This window comes from Adelges cooleyi, unplaced genomic scaffold (assembly GCF_023614345.1).
Source record: "Adelges cooleyi isolate 19-005CV unplaced genomic scaffold, UGA_ACOO_1.1 ACOO_flye_CR_arks_rails_tigmint_CR_PRNA_21, whole genome shotgun sequence".
NCBI lineage: Eukaryota > Metazoa > Arthropoda > Insecta > Hemiptera > Adelgidae > Adelges > Adelges cooleyi.
In genome coordinates this window covers 56,454-76,851 of record NW_026095871.1, presented here as the reverse complement: position 1 = coordinate 76,851, position 20,398 = coordinate 56,454, and the positions used below count along the sequence as shown (strand labels likewise).

Here is a 20,398-nt window from a genome sequence, read left to right as displayed (position 1 = left end):
TATTTTTTAATAAATTCCATACGGTAGATTTTGGCGCGACACTGAACGAGTCCCAACAGTTACCTGGTATTATATACGGTTAGGTTAGGTTAATGTATAAAACCACTACAGTACCGTGTAAAAGTCTGTTTTCGGACGTGAAACATACACTTTTCACGGAGAAATGTCCATTTTCAAATATATTGATAGAGATAACAATTGATAATAACTTAAAATAGATAACAGATACATTAATAAACTTGGAAACTAGATTGTAAAATATATGTACAAATAAGATAAAGTGTGCAAGCGAAATCCGGTTCCTTTGACAACTACATAATAATAATAAAATACTAGCACTTATACCTAAGCTTTTATATTATAGGGATGAGAAACAATAACTATGGGCTTAGTTATTATATCTCACCTTCTTGTAGTATTTGTTTTTATATTACTGAAATATTACAAATATTTCCAACCCTCACTCGGTTGTCGACACGGGAAAAGGTTTTTTTCCCATTATTATGTGTAGTTAGAACAAATTTTGTGTATTTACCAAATTGTTGCTCACTTCGTTATTTTATGTATAATACACACTTTATATAGCCTAAGAGATTTTAATATGAATCCTATACCGTTTCGTTTTATAATATCTCAAGTAATATATATTACTATATATATCTTCGAATAGCAAAAAAAAATAGTAGCTTTTTTTACTGCATATACAATCGAGACTATTGTGTTGAATGTGTTCTAACCGGATTGAGTTTTGTGGATTTTGTGAAAATGAAATTATGCAGTTGTCTGACCTAACGGGGTTATGCGGCGTTAAATTACAAACTTTAGGGTACGGACCTAAACCAAAATCCCGGTACAATGGGTTTTGCGTGACGGCGTTAATCGAAATTCAAATCTATTTCATGCCAAAACCGGGACGTTGAGATAGTCCTTTAGTTCGCTCCAGAGAGAGAGAGAGAGAAATCCACACCGAAGTTTCCGGTAAAATTATTATTGACATTTCCAAAAGACAGGAAAGCATCGTTTAAAACCGAAACGGATGCCGAATTTGTGATAAAACCAACTTAGACCGTTTCGTTAGCTTTGTATATTATTTCTCTAAACACTTACCTAGAAAATGTCAATTGTATGAAAAAAATGTGTTCTCTAAAGTACCCAAATAGAAATTTGTCCCTTCATGAAAACGTTTAGAAAACTTGATGACTAGAGACTAAGCTTTAGTTATGACATGTCTTACACACGTTGAGGAGTTCAGAATTTTATTAAAAAATGTAATATTATAATAATTCGTCAAAATGATTTACTACCATATAACCTTTGACTATACATATTATAGATAGCCCATAGAAATTTTTCTCGGTGGGCTATCTATAATATAATTAATGATAAAATTCATTAATATTATGTTTATATTTTTAATCGATTAGGTCGTGTTATTAATACTTGTCCGTGTCTCCAAAAACAGTTGCAATACATTACATAATAACAATTATTTAGTAATGTTCCTAAATTAATTAAATAAAGAGTTATACAATTAATCTTGACAGCTGCCAAGACTTTCTTCACAACTAACAGCATTCAATGTGTATATTATTTGTTCAACTATGAAGACTAGGACTTGAATGGATTATAATAGGCTATTAAAGAGGACGATTAAAAGAAATAAAACTATTTTCAAAACCACTTCGAATTGAATCTGTGTACAGGTAAAAAGCATCAAATGAGTTTATTATCAGTAAGTAAAATGATTTATTGTACGATACATTACATATTATAATTTGGATACAATTGTAGTTAAGAACAATTATTTAAATATAATAACAATATGACTGTATAATTTTTAATGAGTTAACTGTAAGATTTCTGACCTAAATTATAATAATTGAGAAGAAAGTGAATATTTTTTACTATATTAATGTTGTATTTCTTATTGGTCTTAAATTGCTTCCCCAATGATACTGACTACGTGTACAGTACCGTTCATTTCTTTAAGATGACACTCTTCACCAACAACTTCAGCTTCTTCTACAATAGAATCTGGGTGTAATATACTTCTGTATATACCTTTTAACCGACATATCAGGTTATAATCTCTGTGGTCTTCATGGCCTGGTCCTTAAAAAATAAAAAAGGTATGTTTAAAAATGTGCCAATCTTAACTTACTAGTTACCACATTTATTCAGTATATAAGGCATAACTATTACACGTGATGAATGCTATATACAGATGATCCGTATGGTACAGACTTTTTACTCTAAGAAAAGAACATTTTCAAATGGAGATAAAATATACTGGACACCTCGTATATCATAATCTATTAGTCATCAAAATTGTATAAAATACACATTTAAAAAGCAAACCATAGTTTTAATTATATAAACTTTTTATTATTTTATTATTATTTATTATTTATATAAACTAGGAAAATTATTAAAATATCATAAAAGTTATATTTTTTATCAAATAAAATGCTTCATTTATTCCTTTTCTAAAAAAACGACATCACTAAAAAGCTACTTTTAGTTTGAACAGGTTATAATATAATATTTTTCTTTATTCTTTGTTTTTATCGTTTTTCAAAGTAAGGGTACTTAAAAAAAAATTATTTTTAAAAACAATGTTGATTTCGACCATGTCGAGTTATCAGCACTTAACTGGCAGAAAAACAATAAAATATTTATTCCTTTGCAACATTTTCACTTGCCCCAAAGTAAAAGAGTATTTTTGTTTAAGTAACACAGGCAATAAGACGTTTATATACATATAACAAAAATTTAACTATTGCAATTTGATATAATACTTACTTAATGCAGCATTGATAAACAGTTTTATAGAATCACGGAATAGGTTTCTTCTCTCAGTTTCAATTTTTAACGGGTCAGACGTGTCAACTTCTAAAAACAAAATATGGGTTTAGCTACAAAAAAGTTTCAAATAATAAAATTAGCATAAATAAAAACAAAATATGCAACTTAATAATCGTCATTAATTCATTTAAAAATGGTGACAACTTTAACATATTGGCACACATTTGACTAATATATTTCGAATTTAGAATAGTATTTTAAAGGCAGTAACAAAAAATGTATAATCATTAAGCCACACAACTAAGTCTTTGGGTTAACTGTGAAAAGGCATAATTACTTTTTTCTGGAACAGAGAGTACATGCCTTGTAAATACTAACTACTGTTAACTAATAAATAAATGAAGTCGTAAAATACACCCTTTAAACAATTAATGTATATTTAATTTTACAAAAGCAAATGGCAATATGGGATCTATAAGCATTTTGACAGTATTTTATCTATTGACAAATAAATGCGTAATTACCTTCTTCAGGAACAGCGACGCCTGTAACAAACATTCGAAATAATTATGCAGAAAATAAAAACTAATTTTTTATTTTATCAATAACTACATTTATTTAGACTAGTTATAAGCCGTTTAAATAATTATTATACTTCGAACAATCATCAAAACTTTTAGTAAGAAAACATATAACTTTAAGATTTAAAAACTCAAATCAAATTTTCATTTATTTTGCTTATAAATAGATAACTTTCCAAATGTTCCTTGGCTTTAGTGGTTAGCCCCAAAAGGGGATCCCCTACGACTGCGGACCGACTATAAATAGATAACTATCATTTTTGTAATTGTATATTTACAAATTATTATATTTACCTAACAAGGCAGTAATTGCGTTTTCTAATTTCCCTTGAGATTGGGCAATTTCTAAAATTAAAAAAAAAGAAAAAATTCATTTAAATAATTTTTTACATATTTGTGTAAAACTTTTTTTAAAATAAAAATAAATATGTAAGTACATAATAAATTGAATGTATGTAAGTTATACATGTAAAGATTAAAATTTTAAATTTATAAGAGTAATTACGCTCCAGTATTTTTCCGTAGTAACCAGTCTCATTGTCGTTTTCTAATACAATACTTTTTAATGCTGAAATTTTAACGAGAACATTTTATACTTAATATCAAACAACTATGTGCAGACACGTTCATATATTTGAGAAAAATTATTACCTGGTGCAGCAAACATACACGACAGTTGCACTAAAATTTGCATAACATAAATGTATTAGAAGTATATGCCTAACCTAACACTTTCAAAAACTTTAATAACTATAATTACACATCGGTGTATCTCCGCGAACAAGTTGTCTTATTACCGGTATCAAACGCACTAGAATAAACAAATAATTAGTTGATGTAACAAATAAATTCTAATAATAAGTGTATTATACCATCACGACATGACACCAGCTGGATTTGTCTATCTGTAGTAAATAAATTAAAATAAATATATGCAAATATTTAAAAATAGAGTTGAATTTGTTTGATAAAATACAATTACTAACTTCCTATGGCAATATAGGTTAAATAGTCCGCTGTAAAAGGTTAATCATTAAATTATTTAAAGATTTTAATTCCATCGAGTAGGCAAGTTTAAAAAATAAAATAAATAATAAAACAATAGTTACGAGGATCCATTAATGTATTGTCATTGCTAATGCCACTGATGGTGATTGTTATACCGTTTTCAAAAGTTAGACGACAATGATCTCCAACAACTTCAGCTTCTTTTACAAAAGAATTTGGTTCTAATATACTTCTGAGTACACCTTTTAACCGACACATTAGGTATACATTTCCGAAATATACATGGCCTGGTGCTTAAAAAATAAAAAAGTTTTATTTAAAAATTTGCCAATCTTAACTTACTAGTTACCACATTTATTCAGTGTATAAGGCATAACTATTACACGTGATTAATGCTATATACAGATGATCCGTATGGTACAGCTATGTTACTCTAAGTCACATTTTTCAAATGGAGATGAAATATACTGGACACCTCGTGTATTATAATCTATTAGTAATAAAAATTGTATAAAATACACCTCTAAAAAACGATCCATAGTTTTAATTATATAAATTAGGAAAATTATTAAAATATCAAAAAAGTTGTATTTATATTTTTATCCAATAAAATGCCATAAAAATTAATTTATATCTTTTCTATTAAGGGACATCACTAAAAAGCTACTTTTAGTTATACTCTAAGTCAATACATTTTTCAAATGGAGATAAAATGAATGGACACCTCATATATCATAATCTACTAGTCATATAAATATTTGTATAAAATACCCCTCTAAAAAGCAAACCATAGTGTTTTATAACCATAGTGTCTAGTTTTATAAACTAGACAAATTATTAAAATATCAAAATAGTTATATTAATAAGATTATATCAAAGAAAATTATTAATTTATACCTTATTTCTATAAAACGACATCACTAAAAAGCTTCTTTTAGTTTAAACGGGTTATAACACAATATTTTTCTTAACTCTTCATTTTTATCGTTTTTCAAAGTAAAAGGACTTTGAAAAAACGATTTTTAAAAACAATGTTGATGCCGATCATGTCAAGTTATCAGCACTTAACCGGCAGAAGAACAATACAAATAAAATATAAATCCCTCTGAAACATATTCACTTTAACTCACGCATCAAAGTAATTAATTAATACTTACTTGATTCTCTAAGAATAATTCTATTTATTTGTATTCGGAATCGTTCTTGTCTCTCTTTTTGCATTTTTAACATTGCGTCTACGAGTCAAAAATATGTATAATATAATAATAAACCGTCTTGATTACAAAAATATTATACAAAAATAATGTAATAATTGCTCGTGTTATTAATGTAGTACAATTAAGTTTTTGTTCAAATGTTCTTATGTTGAACTAGTAGGAAGTAATTTGCCTATACTTATGTATTACTTAAACAAGTATATGCCATGTAAATACTAACTACTTTTAAGTCCCAAGCAATATGTTTTAAAATTATAGTAAATTTTGTTTTAAATAATATGCCATTGAACAATTTATTTTTATTTTTACAATTAAAACATATATCGTATGCATTATACTCAGCATTGCCTCGCTAAGCAACGATATATTACTAATTCATTTGCATAAATCTACTGTACATTTTTAATATCACAATTAATACAGTTTTATAAGCTTTATTTTTATGTTTTATATAATTATAATAACTACCTCTCGAAACATTACGTGCCAAACCCATTTTTCTCATTGCAGTACGTACTACACCTTGTATAAACAAATTATGAGTTCAGATATAAATTAGTTACAAATAACAAAATTAGCATATATAAAATTAAAATATGCAACTTTATAATATTTATTATTTAATAATAAATAGCGACACCATCTTAAAATGGAGCAAGCAAACGGACAGCAGATGGTTTTTATTTAAATTTACTTTCTGCTATTGGACGGTGTGTATAATATGTCTTGACCGACGGTTAAAACTCAAAACGCTAATACGGTTCTAGTCTAGGTTTGAACATATTTTTCAAAAAACAAGAAAAACTATCAAAGTGTATTGCAAATGATATAATTTGAATTATTAAAACATAATAAATAATTCCTCTGTATTTAGTTCATTTATCTTTATTTTGTTATATATGAAGTTATAGGGGATCGATGAACTTATTGACACATATTTGGTTAATATATTTCAAGTTAAGAATATTATTTTACCTATTAACAAAAAAATGCGTAATTACCTTCTTCACGAACAGGGATATCTGTAACAAAAATATTAAATAATTATACAGAAAATAAAAACCGATTTTATATTTTATCTATAACAGTATCTAAAAAAACATTCATTTGGACTAGTTATTAGCTGTTTAAATAATTATTATACTTTGAACAATCTTCAAAAATTTTAGTTAGAATACATATAGCTTTAAGATTTAAGAACTCATATCAAATTTTCATTTATTTTGCTTACAAATAAATGACCACCTAATTTGAAATTGTATATTTATAAATTATTATATTTACCATACGTAGTAGTTATTATTGCTTGTAATTCTTTTTCGGAATCTACGCGTTCTAAAATAAAAAAATTAAAATAATTAAAATTAATTTTTACAATATTTGTGCACATATTTTCTTGGGATAAAAATAAACATTTAAGTGCATAATAAATCTAAATTTATAAAAATTATGCATATATATCTAAACATGTAAAGATTCTATAATTAACATTTATAAGAATAGTTACGCTGCAGTTCTTCTTCGTAGTTTTCATTGCTTTGCAACGGTACTATTTTAATTGCTGAAATTTTAAAAAGAACATTTTGTACTTCATATCAAACAACTATACGCAGGCACGTCCATATATTTGGGAAAAAATATTACCTGGTGCAGCAAACATATGCGACAGTTTCACTAAAATTTACATAACATATATGTATAAGAGATATGTATCTAACTTAACACTTTTCAATACTGTAATAATTATAATTACCCATCGGTGTATCTCCACGAACCATATTTTCAACTACCGCTTCGAAATTCACTAGAATAAACAAATAATGAGTTGAGGTATTAAATTAATTCTAATAATAAGTGTATATTATACCATGCTGATCTGCAACGCGGAGGTATCTATCTGTAATAAATATACTAAAATAAATATATGCAAATATTTAAAACTAATGTTAAGATAAAATAAAATTACTAACTGGTTTTTTTAGCCTCTCTTATATAATCATCTGCGAAAAAAATAACTATTACATTTTTAGTTCCCTCGATTGGGTCAGTGTAAAAAATATATAAATAATAATTACCTAGGTCAACTGCTAAAACAGCTACCACAACGAATGATATTAAAAAACAAAAACGTCTCATTTTTATCTGCAAACAATATTAAAAATAAAAGCCTTTTGTATTAGACATAGTCATCGATTAATTATTGGCTCCGATGCGAAGGTTTTCGTTTTAAAATGATAACTTCTAAATCTATTTACAATGCTAGTGTAGGGCTCATTAACATACAAAATTAAAAAAACTAATTTTTTTTTACAAAGAATTACATAGTGTATCGTATTTTAATTTGAAACATTTACGTATTTTTTTTTGATTATTTTCATGATTTTGAATGAAATTTTTTAAATATTGGGCCAAATGAGCCAAAATTTAGGTACTGATCAATACAAAACGGTGTACAATTTCTGTATTATATTATTAATAAAATGAGCCTAGTGGTTAATAGTTTATAGCAATAAAATTTAATAAAAATGCAATAGGTACTTACTAGCTTTGAAATTCTGGTAGAACTCTGGTGAACTTGTATTTTAAATCACCCGTTTTATAATGATTCGTTTTGTGTCTTGTTCTTGAAAATCGGAATAAGTATTGAAGCGCTCAAATATATTTTATTTATACAAGTGTAAAGAAATGTTTAGGCTATGGTTTTTATTTTACAACTTAATACTGTGTGCTATTACTCATACGTTGTTCACATCGAAACGAAATTTAATAATTATGACCTTAATTAAAAAATATTAGATTATTAATAATTTTAAGTAAATAAGACGCAAAAAATATGTTTACTAGACTGATATTTTTTACACACTTTATCGTTTTTGTAATATTATAGCGTATTTCATACGAATAAAATGTATAATATAAAATAAAACCTATCGTATATTATCAATTTGAAAACTAAATTTGAACTACTGGTTAAAATATTCTGTAATGTTTGTTACAATTCCTAGATACAATAAAGAAATATATTAATAAGAAATATATATATATATATATATATTTATCGAAAATACACATTAGCAATGATTGATCACTGATGACTTATTCAATTAAAAATTAATTATATTCTTAATGGTAGCAGATATATTTACAATATTACAATATTAAAAAGTCAGTACAGTGGGGTCGAGGCTTAGTGGTGACGGACCATGGGGGGGGGGGGGTATAGTGGCATAGGTGGTATTTATTTGTTTTCTGAGGTTTTTAGCCGTAATTTTAAGACCTTTAAGTTGAAAATTTGTTAAAAGTTAGAACTCATCTATAATAAATTAAACGAAGCAAAAATTCGGCACTACAGTTTTTCTTTCAATGCCGGAAAACTGTGTTTTTCGCTGATTTCGTATATTTTGAAAAGTTGACAATATGCTCGAGTCAATCTCGAGTATTTGAAAAAAAAAAATAAAGAGTCAAAATAATAAAAAATAAAAATGAATTGGATTAAGATCCCTTTTTGCATGTGTGATAAAAAAAGTCAATTTCTTGCAGTTTTTTTCCCAGAAATGGCGTTAAGGACCCTTTTTGCATGAACCGTATGATTTGACTTGTACACGTTGTCTTTAAATTTGATATTTGTGTTATGACTAATATTCTTATTACTGCAAAATGCGCGTTCGACGAGTTCTGTGTATACAAGTGTCCCACAATTTTATAACGATTTAAAATGTAGCGACTTAAGTTAAAATTTTTAAGAAAAAAACAAAATGCATGTAAAGAACATTTTAAACAAACTTTTTTGACATTACACTGAACCAAATGTTTATTTATTCACACTAATTTTCTTGGAAAACGCAATTACATCATGTTACATCCATTTATTATAAGTATAAAATGTGACGTTTACTACAGTGTTAATCCTCAAAATCGGGAAAACTCAAAACAAAATTTAACAATTATTCATTTTTAACTTTAACGAAAATAAAATATAATACATACATTTGTACAAATAATAGACATGGTTTACATAAAAATCATTGTATCTGTGTAATTTTTACACGTTACTAACATATAATATATTAATAACGTTAATGAATATTGAAAACGGCAAATGAAAAAAAATATATTTTAATGCTTATTAGCAAATACAGCACTTCAATTGAATCGGCCATTTCAAAAAAGTCACAAAATTGAAATTTTACACTAGCTACAAAAATGTTCATAACTTAATAACTAGTTTTTGCTACTTGAAGACACAAAACTGTCAGTTTTTTTTAACAAAAAATCTCTACACAATTGTAAACAATTTGATTATATTTACCCAAAGAATATCAGAAATCGTAGCACGAATGACGCTATACTGAAGCATCGGTTGTGCAAGTTATTTGTGTATACTATAGATTATACGAAATATGAATATTTTTAAAAAAATTAACTTTCTATGTTCTTATGTAGATATTACAGCTCCGCCCTCGCTACACAATGACCCTAATGTGATGGATTTTTTTTTATTAAATCATTTAGGTCTTAACATAATGTCAATGTCATCTGTTGGATTCCGTTTAAATCAATTTTCAGTTTTATAACATAAAACGCAATTTAATTGTGTGCTATGCATATGAACATATTTAAAACTCTTATAGTTTTTTTATACTCGCCTGATGCGCTTTTGTATTATATTTTATATTTATATTAAATAAATTTTATAATTTTTTTACAAATCTCTGTCGTGGGGCATACAGTTTTTCTTTTAACATATTAGTGTTACCGTAAAAATTGTCACGGCACAAAATCTAGGTGTATTTAGCAGGCTTGCCTGTGCGATTTTGTTTACATAGCTGGTTTCTTTTTATTTTATACCCAGTTGACACATATTTACAATACTCGGCGGGCTTAACCAACCCACCGACAGCAAGACGTTCGGTTTTTATGTTTTTTTCTATGATATTTTATCGATAAAAAATTATAAAATATATTAATTTGTATTTTAAAGGTATTCACCGTTTTCCTCATAATGATAGAAAGATTTACCGTTGTTGTATTATAGTTTACACATTTTTATAACGCTAACTATAAGGAATTTAATTTGTTTGTCCAGCTTAACTTTAATCATTCAAGTCATAACTGCTATTTTGTATTTATTCTGTATTATTTTGTACTATTATATTTCCAACCCAAAGACTAGCTATGATAAATTAGCGATTCAAATACGGTAACGATGACAAGGTTATCGATTGGGGTCATTATTTTTTTAATGAGAAATTGCAAAAACCGAAAAATATTGATATTAAATTTAAATCTTCGCAAAGTCATGCAAACGAGTTGACTGACAAAATATAAAAAATGTAATGATACCATTATTTAAAATCTGTTTACATATTATGGAATTAAAAAAAACATGATCCTATTTGGAAAAAAAAACTCAACGTCACATAATAGAGATTTAAACTAGAGTTATTTTCAAGTATGACACCAACTTGGTCTAATAAACGGTTAAAATACACTTAAGACGTTTGGAATTTATTTTAGTTTTGGTTAAAATTTGGTTGCATGGTTTCAGTAAATTCGTAAAAATCCAATTCGTACAGCATATCTCTTATCAGATAACAGCGTAACGCTTTTTTGGTAACACTTTCTTCGGTTATGTGCCAGAGCTAATTCCCAACCCCAACCCCAACCCTATTTTCACCCACATCTCCAACTCCCTATCTCCCACCCTTATCTCCTACTTCTATATCCTACCCTATATCCTACCCCTATCTTCCACCCCAACCCCATCTCCGTGTGGTAACGCTTTTCGTTACGGTTTTTTCGGTTATATGCCAGAGCTAATGCACCGTTTTAGGCCAGATATTATGAATACACTAAAATATTGGCCAGAAACTTGATTTGTTCACTGGCCACCTTAGATACTAGCTTTATCTATATATCCACCACTACTCTAATTGTATTCACTACTTTAAAAAGACATGAAAATGCTCTTTCGTGGTTGCAGACTCAGCCGAAAAATGTTTTACAACGTTATTCGCAGAAGTAATAGAGATAATAACGGTCGGTGGGTACTGAAGCTCTGCAGCTCCGCATTGCAGAATGGCCTAATTTGCTATAATTAAACAATGTCGTATACAAGGCAACTATAAACCATAAAGACTATTGGTTAAAAATTTTTTCAAAAACTATTCAGAACGAATCAGTATACAGGTAAAAAACAACAAATGAGTTTATAATCGCAAGTAAAACGGTTTATTGTAAGATACAATAAATTTGTTAATTTTGATACAAGTGTGGTTTGGAACAATTATTTAAATATAATAACAATAGTACTGTATAATTTTTAATAACTGTAAGTTTCTTGGTCTAAATTATAATAACCGAGAAGCAAGTGAATACGTTTTAATCTATTAATGATGTTTGTTTCATAACATACCCCCTGCAATTGACTATGATTTTTTCGTTGTCTATACCAGTTAGATGACACTTATCATCAACAACTTCAGCTAGTATTATAAATGTATCTGGGTATAATATACTTCTATACAAACCCCTCAACCGACACATCCGGTTATAATCACTGTTAAAATCTTCATCCTCCCCATCTTAAAAAATAAAAAAGGATTATTTAAAAATTTGCCAAACTCAACTTACTAGTTATTACATTTGTGTAAGACATAACATATAATTTATATGGCCATGGTCGTATAAAGCATTTTTAGTATATTGCTTTACTATCCACCAAAGGCCATCAAAAACAATTTTTAAAAATCAGTTTTGTATGTAAAAAAAAATTGATTTGTTTTTTTTTTTAGAAAAAAAGTTGTTAAATTGAAAATATAATAAAAAAAAAATAGGTTTTGTCATGTTACCCTAAATATGAGAATTTCTTTAATATTTTTTTCAGATATCTGAGACATAAAATATATAAATTTCAAACTGGGATAACCATACAAACGTATAGAAAAATACAAAAGAAGTAAAAATGTATTATTATAATCGAAAAAACGAAAAATATTTTTACACATAACTATTTTGATAACTGTAATTGTTTTTTGTCCTTTATTTTTATTTACACATTTAATGTAAAATTTTCGCAGTTTTCTGAAAAACAAATTAGAAAAATTCTCAAATTCTGGTCAACACGACAAAACCAGTATTTTAAAATTAAAACTCAATTTAATATTTATTTTCTGTTACTTGAAATCACAAATAAATAGTTTTTTCAGAAAGCTTAGATTATAGTGTTACATATGAAACTGATTTTCAAAAAAATAATTTAAAAGGTCGAAGATATTATAAAAAACGATAAAAACAAACAGTAAAGAAAAAAATTAAAAACACTTTAAGTACAGTAAATTAGTATAAATTAATTTAAAAAAAAAATTATTTCAGTTGTTATGTTCTATCTTTGTGGGACAAGATGTATATATATATACAGGGTGTAATGTAAAGTTCTACCGAGCTCTACATTACACCCTGTACATACACATACATATACACGTTTAACAAAAACTAAATCATTACAATTTCATATAATACTTACTTGATACAAAATAGAGAAGTTGTCTTGTAGCCTCACGAGTTAGATTTGTTCTCTCATTTTCAAGTTCCGTCAACAGACAGTCATCATAATCTGTACAAACTAATAAATAACTGTGTCGATTACAAAAATATTATACATAAAAAATATATAATTGCTCGTGTTATTAATGGAGTACATTTATGCATTTTTATTTTTTGTTCAAATTTCCTTATGATTCATTATTAATATGATAATATTTAGCATTGTCGATAAGCAACGATATATCACTGATTAATTTGCATATATCAACGCTACACTTGTGTTATCACATTTTATACGGTTTTATAAGCTTTATTTTTATGTGTTATATAATTATTATATCTACCCGTCGAATCAAATGCCAAACCCACTATTCTTAATGCAGAACGTACTAGACCTGGTATAAACAAATTAAGATTTCAGTTAGGTACAAAAATGTTTCAAATAATAAAATTGGCATAAATAAAATTAAACATGCAACTTAATGATCGTCATTATTTAATAATAAATGGCAACATCATCTTGATATTTAGCAAGCAAACGGATAGCAGCAAGTAAATGTTGATTGTTCTGTTAAAATATATTATTGGACGGCATGTGTAAGACTTTATTGACGGTCAAAAATCAAAACGCCAACACGGTAGTTAAATCAAAAACGAGAAAAACTTTCAAAATATATTGAAAAGATTCCTGACAATTTAATTCGAATAATAAATACATAATACATTATTCTTCTATTTTTAGTACTTTTATATTTAGTTTGTTTTAAATGAAGTCACAAAAAATGTATAAGTAATCATTAAGTCCCACAATTAATTCTTTGGGTTAATTGTGATAAACATATAAATTCGTAATTACTCTCTTCAGCAACAGAGGCACCTGTAGCAAAAATATTATATACTAATACAGTAAATCGTATAGTCATCGATTTTGATTAGAAATAAATAATTTAAACATATTGGCACACATTTGACTATTATATGTCGAATTTAGAATAGCATTTTAAAGGCAATAACAAAAAATGTATAATCATTAAGTCGCACAACTAAATCTTTGGGTTAACTGTGAAAAAGCTTAATTACTTTTTTCTGGAACAGAGACACCTGTAACAAAAACATCGTATAATCATCGATTTTGATAAGAAATAAATAATTACCATTTTTGAAATTGTGTATTTATAAATTTTACTATTTACCAAATTCTTTGGATATTATTTCTTGCAAGTGAATTTGGGAATCTATGCATTCTAAAATTAAAAAAAAACAAGTCATTCATTTTAATGTACATATTTTTTTAGGGTAAAAATAAATATGTAAATACATATATATATTTTTATTATAAATGTATAAGAATAAATACGCTGCAGTGTTTCTTCGTAGTTTGGATAGTTTCCTTCTAATGCTATTGCTGAAAATTAAACGAGAACATTTTATTCTTAATATTAAACCACTATGTGCAAACACAGCCATACTTCTAAAAAATATTATTACCTGGAGCAGCAAACATATAAGCCAAAATCGCTAAAATTTGCATAACATAAATGTATTAGAGGTATGTAATTTAATGTTGAATTTTGTGAAACACTTTTAAATACTCTTTTCTAATATCAATTTTATTATTTTTTTTTAATTATAATTACTCATCGGCGCCTTTCCACAAACTATTTTTCGAATTACAATTTGTAACTGTTCTAGAAAAACAAACAAATAATGGGTGAAGCTAACAAATAAGTTATTACAATAAGTGTATACTGATTACCATCAGGAAATGGCACCCGCTCGATTTGTCTATCTGTAATAAACAAATTAAAATAAATATATGCAAATATGTAAAATTAATGTTAAAATTGAATTATAAAAACTAACGAGTATCCACACTACAAAACCGGATACATAGGCGCTTATTGACTTTTCATATCTCTAATCTATTATCTCTATTTTATCTCTAATCTAGTATACATAATATCTTATATTTAATCTATTATCTCTAATCTATTGTCTCTAATACAATATCTCTTTTATTTTTAATCTCCCCCCTCCTTCCTCCGCCACCGCTGAGTGTGACATTCGGCGTTACGTTTCGGACAAATTTTTAAAATGACTCTCAGCAATAAAACATATACATGTTAAAAAAATCACTAACTTGTGTAGCCAATCTCCCTCTTATAGTCCTCTGCAAAAAAGTTAATCATTAAATTATTTTAAGATTTTTAATTACCTTGAGTAGGCCAGTGTAAAAAATAAAATAAATTATAATTACCTTGTTTATCTGCCAAAACATTTACAACAACGAATGATATTAAAACACAAAAATGTTTCATTGTTATCTAAAAAAAATAAACATAAAAGCCTTTTGTTTTAGACATAGTCTTCAATTAATTATTGGCTCCGATGTGAAACTGAGGTTTTCATTTTAAAATAATAACTTTTTTATCAGTAAACCGATATCTTGATGTAGCTAATCTGTAGATAAGAAATCACACTTGAGAGATATTTCCCAGATAAAATGGTCAAAATAATATAAATCACACCTTATTATTAAATATATAAAAACCCTTATTTTCCTATTAGTTCATAATTCTTACACCCTAAAAAAGATGGGATTTTTACAATTTTATCGGGAGTACTCTATGTGAAAAATAGTCCATATGAATTTGGAATGAAATTGATTATTAAAAAATTATTGAACTTTTTAATTTGTTTGATCTTCTCAGCTTCGCACCAATGTTTAAAACATATGATTCATAATATTATTACTTTGTTCCTAAATTGATAACACAAGGGTTTTTGCTTAGTGTTATTTTACATGAAGGTTACGAAGTGTTTTTATTGGAAAGTATCAAATCTAAAGAATAGTCCATACTAATTGACAATTATTTTGACTTTTTTTTTAAATAATGATATTTATAGAGCGCTAATCAAATTATCAAAAAAAAAAAAAATACCAGTACAGTGGGGTCAGGGCATAATGGGGACGGAGCTTAGTGGGCTCGGGTATTAGTAGGCACGGGAAGGTCACAGGCTTACAGGAATTTTTAAATCTGAAAGTGATAAAAGAACTTTCGGATAAACGCTTCGATTCAAATCAGTAGTTAGTATTCTCAAGCCAGTACTGTCCGAACCAAATAAAGTATAAACAAGCAAAGTTAGAAAGTATTAAATTAACGTACTGTATTTACAAAGAAGCATCAAAGCAGTTTATTTGAAAATGATTTTATTCACATTTATCACTTTTATTTATAACAATTATTCCTGTAGACCTGTGACCTCTCCGTCGCCTCTATGCTTTGATTCCATTATGCCTATACTCTGCTGTACTAGTAAAATTTCTAACTTAAAAACTCGTATGGTTTTTTTTTTGTTTTTTACAAATTTCAACTGTGAAGAAGTAAACTTTTCCACTTTTACCCCCCCCCCTCCCAAAAAAATTACCAACAAGATCAAATGTATGATTAATAGAGTTGCTCCTCTAAGGAATTGGTCCAGTATTACAAAAGTTGCAGTGTATATAGACGCAAAAAAAGCCCACACATCATAGTAAAACCTTCGTCGCTTTACACCGAAGCTAAAATGTACATATTTCATAAACTTTAAAAAAAATTTTTTTACAAAGGTGTATATAGTGTTCTGTATTTAAAGTTGAAACATATTATACACATATTTTTGTTTGCTTTTTCTGATTTCGAATGTGAACTTTTGAAATATTGGGATAAATGGGGCACATTTTGAGTTCGATTTCTAATCAATAGACATTCTACAAGAATAAAACGGGGTGAAATGTTTGTAATATATTATTAATGAAATTATCCAAGTGGTTAGGTTAGGATAGGTTAAATTGCAAATCTAAAAACGAAATTAAAAAAATTAAATATAAATATAACATAACTTATATGCATCAAGTACTTACTAGCTTTGAAATTCTGGTAGAACTTTTGTAAACTGCTATGTTAAAATAACCGTTGTTTATATATTTTTTTTGTGACTTGTCAACCGAAACAGTAAAATCGGAATAAGTCTTCCTACACACAAATATATATATATATATATATAATTTATAAAGGTGTAAAGGAAAGTTTAGGCTATGGATTTTGATTTTCAACACATTACTGTGTGCTACTTGGAAATTTTGTAAAACCGTTTGTGTGGTCGTGTATTGAATTGGAGAAGAGTTTTGTGTGGTCTATTACTTATTTGTTGTTCACATCGATGCAAAACTTAAAAAATAAGACCTTAAAAAACAATGAAAATAGCTGTGTATTTTACACACATAATACGTCAACGATTTTTAATATTGATTCGAATTAAAGTACATAAGACCTAAAAAAATATGTTTACTAGCTTTGTGTTTTTTACACACTTTTTCGCTTACTATAGTAATACTATATAATATACTAGCACATTTCGTACAAGTAAAATTCAGAGTATAAAATAATACCTAACGCATTATCAATTGGAAACCTAAATTTGGGACTCTGGTTAAAATATTTTGTACATGTACAAGAAAATAATTGTTCTATTTGTTACAATTTCCAGGTACAATATATATATATTTTTTTATATGGTTATTATAGCATGTATAATGAAACGTTTCCAACTTGGGTCAGCGGTGTTTTCACCTTTCTATTTACTAAGGAAGAGATAGTGCCCCACCTCTTCAACAAGTTGAGGATATTGAGGAGTTCCTATTATCTCCTATTCCAATAGTAGTTACTGTAGTAACTGTACTGAAGTACAGTACAAAATCGATAGGTTATACCAATCATCAAATCGCCCGGACATGATCTCATCACAAACAAAGTAATAAAATATCTACCTAACAGTTCAGTATTTACAATACATAATAACATGCGTGCTAGTAATTATTTACTAATGTACTTAAATTATTAAATATGACAAATATGATTAACCTTGACTTCTGCCAAGACTTTCTTAACAACTAATAGCATTAAATGTGTTTATTACTTATTCAGTCAATTCACAAATAGAATATTTTTTCTCTTTAGTCGGTTGTAATTGTAAACATGTTTATCTCTGATGCTACTTCACAGGTCAAGTACTTGTTTTGCCTATTTTTTGCGCCGTTATCAAAACCAAAAATCGTTTATTCTTACCAATAATGTACGAATAAAGATTAACCGACACAAAAAAAATGTAAAAGTACTTTTTCAGATCCACATTGCAAAATGACTTAATTTGCTATAATTAAACAATGTCGAATAAAAGGCAACTATAAACTATAAAGACTAGTGGTTCAGGCATAAGGCTTGAATAGCATTATAATTAAAAAAAATAGGTAAAACTTTTTTCAAAAACTATTCAAAACGAATTAGTATACAGGTAAAAAACAACAAATGAGTTATAATGGTAAGTAAAACGGTTTATTGTAAGATACATTAAATATAATAATTTTGGATACAAGTGTGGTTTGGAACAATTATTTAAATAGAACAACAATAGGTAGAACTGTATAATTTTTAATAAGTTACCTGTAAGATCCATGGTCTAAATTATTATAACTGAGAAGCAAGTGAATACGTTTTACTATATTAATGATGTTTTTTCCTAAACATAACTCTACCCCCTGCATTTGACTGTGTGCACTTTTGTGTCTATACCAGTTAGCCGACACTCATCACCAACAACTTCAGCTAGAGTTATATATGTACTTGGATATAATATACTTCTATACAAACCCTTCAAACGACACATCCGTTTATCATCTTTGTGAAAATCTTCATCCCTTCCGGCTTAAAATAAAAAAAGTTTTTAATTAAAAATTTGCTTTACCCTCTAGTTACAACATTTGTATACATAACATACGATTATTTTGTCCGTGGTCGTACAAAGTATTTTTAGTTTTTTGCTTTACTCTTCGGCCATTAAATTTTTTTTTTTAAATCAGTTTTATATGTAAAAAAAAATTTACTTGTTCCAGTAATCTTAAAAAAATTAGAAAAATTCTCAAATTCTGGTCAACACGACAAAACCAAAATTAGACATTTTTTTACTCAATGTATTAATTTTCTGTCGAAATCACAAATTAATATTTTTTCCAGTAAGCTCAGATTATTTTATATATGAAACTGATTTAAAAAAAAATGATTCGAAGGTCAAAGATAAGGTCAAACTAACTATTTATGTAATGACCCTATCCAAATAACCAATAATTAACTCGGACCCCAGTCTTCTAGATTTTTAGCCCAAATGAAGTGTAAGATTGATTTTAGACTCGGACAATACAATGTTTTGTTTTTAATTTGATAATTTGTACTATTCATTTTGCTGGCCTCTCACTAATTTTAATTGTGTGCTATTACACATGTAATTACTTTTGTATTCGTATAATACTTACTTAATACAACATTGATCAATCGTTTTGTAGCTTCACGAGTTAGCTTTATTCTCTCTTTTTCAAGTTGTTTCAACTCAAAGTCATCATAATCTAAACAAATGGATAAATAACCGTGTCGATTACAAAAATATTATACATATATCACTGACTAATTTGCATATATCAACGCTACAGTTTTTTTATCACAATTATTAATACGGTATTATAAGCTTTATTATTTTATGTTTTGTGTATAATTATAATAACTACCCGTCGAATCGCACGGCCAACCAACTTTTCTCATCGCAGTACGTACTAGACCTAGTAAAAAGAAATTATGAGTTTAGCTACATAAAAGTTTCAAATAATTAAATTAGCATAAATAAAAATTAAATATGCAACTTAATAATCGTCATTATTTAATAATAAATGTCGACAATTTAAACCTAATGGCACACATTTGACTAATAAATGTAGAATAGTATTTTAAAGGCAGTAACAACATATGTATAATCATTAAGTCTAAATGTCACAACTAAATGTTTGGGTTAATTGTGAAAAAGCTTAATTACTTTTTTCTGGAACAGAGACACCTGTAACAAAAACATCGTATAATCATCGATTTTGATAAGAAATAAATAATTACCATTTTTGAAATTGTGTATTTATAAATTTTACTATTTACCAAATTCTTTGGATATTACTTCTTGCAAGTGAATTTGGGAATCTATGCATTCTAAAATTAAAAAAAAACAAGTCATTCATTTTAATGTACATATTTTCTTAGGGTAAAAATAAATATCTAAATACATATATATATATTTTTAATATAAATTTATAAGAATAAATACGCTGCAGTGTTTCTACGTAGTTTGGACAGTTTCCTTCTAATGCTATTGCTGAAATTTAAACGA

At 27.2% G+C, this 20,398-nt stretch overlaps 2 protein-coding genes and 1 long non-coding RNA gene across 4 annotated transcripts in view; all 3 read right to left on the bottom strand.

Moving 5' to 3' along the window:
- Positions 1-1,757: 1,757 nt before the first annotated feature.
- LOC126834183 (uncharacterized) overlaps positions 1,758-20,398 on the bottom strand; it is a 34,382-nt gene continuing 15,741 nt past the window's right edge. Inside the window, exons 6-21 of the mRNA XM_050565934.1 lie at positions 7,256-7,285; positions 7,119-7,172; positions 6,896-6,946; positions 6,613-6,633; positions 6,080-6,133; positions 5,552-5,629; positions 4,496-4,687; positions 4,373-4,402; positions 4,259-4,291; positions 4,147-4,197; positions 4,038-4,067; positions 3,892-3,954; positions 3,681-3,731; positions 3,330-3,350; positions 2,803-2,892; positions 1,758-2,112 (exon numbers count right to left, since the gene is read on the bottom strand). Coding sequence (XP_050421891.1) covers positions 1,934-2,112; positions 2,803-2,892; positions 3,330-3,350; positions 3,681-3,731; positions 3,892-3,954; positions 4,038-4,067; positions 4,147-4,197; positions 4,259-4,291; positions 4,373-4,402; positions 4,496-4,687; positions 5,552-5,629; positions 6,080-6,133; positions 6,613-6,633; positions 6,896-6,946; positions 7,119-7,172; positions 7,256-7,285 — 1,028 coding nt within the window. The 3' untranslated portion in view covers positions 1,758-1,933. The remainder of the gene's footprint in view (positions 2,113-2,802; positions 2,893-3,329; positions 3,351-3,680; positions 3,732-3,891; positions 3,955-4,037; positions 4,068-4,146; positions 4,198-4,258; positions 4,292-4,372; positions 4,403-4,495; positions 4,688-5,551; positions 5,630-6,079; positions 6,134-6,612; positions 6,634-6,895; positions 6,947-7,118; positions 7,173-7,255; positions 7,286-20,398) is intronic.
- On the bottom strand, positions 11,963-17,173 carry LOC126834185 (uncharacterized). Of its 2 annotated transcripts, XM_050565936.1 has the most exons (13): positions 17,061-17,173; positions 16,811-16,907; positions 15,414-15,480; positions 15,297-15,326; positions 14,913-14,945; positions 14,794-14,844; positions 14,645-14,674; positions 14,514-14,561; positions 14,350-14,400; positions 14,237-14,257; positions 13,501-13,551; positions 13,137-13,235; positions 11,963-12,195 (listed from the first exon to the last, which is right to left on the bottom strand). In XM_050565936.1, the coding sequence occupies exons 3-13, from the start codon at positions 15,472-15,474 to the stop codon at positions 11,993-11,995; spliced, it is 678 nt and encodes a 225-aa protein (XP_050421893.1). In that variant the 5' UTR covers positions 15,475-15,480; positions 16,811-16,907; positions 17,061-17,173; the 3' UTR covers positions 11,963-11,992. The 2 variants fall into 2 exon arrangements, with proteins under 2 accessions (XP_050421893.1, XP_050421894.1); XM_050565937.1 differs by lacking the exons at positions 16,811-16,907; positions 17,061-17,173 and having other exon boundaries at positions 15,414-15,528.
- On the bottom strand, positions 18,848-20,221 carry LOC126834189 (uncharacterized). The gene is made up of 5 exons (XR_007685048.1): positions 20,170-20,221; positions 20,057-20,077; positions 19,755-19,805; positions 19,506-19,595; positions 18,848-18,900 (listed from the first exon to the last, which is right to left on the bottom strand). It is a non-coding gene; the product is annotated as an uncharacterized LOC126834189 (long non-coding RNA).

Coding starts and splice junctions, on each gene's coding strand:
- LOC126834185 (XM_050565936.1), bottom strand. CDS start 15,474: ATGAAACATTTTTGTGTTTTAATATCATTCGTTGTTGTAAATGTTTTG. Junction 14,845..14,912: donor GCGGGTGCCATTTCCTGATG/GTAATCAGTATA, acceptor TTGTTTTTCTAG/AACAGTTACAAATTGTAATT. Junction 13,236..13,500: donor TTTGGCATTTGATTCGACGG/GTAGATATAATA, acceptor GTTATTTATTAG/TTTGTACAGATTATGATGAC.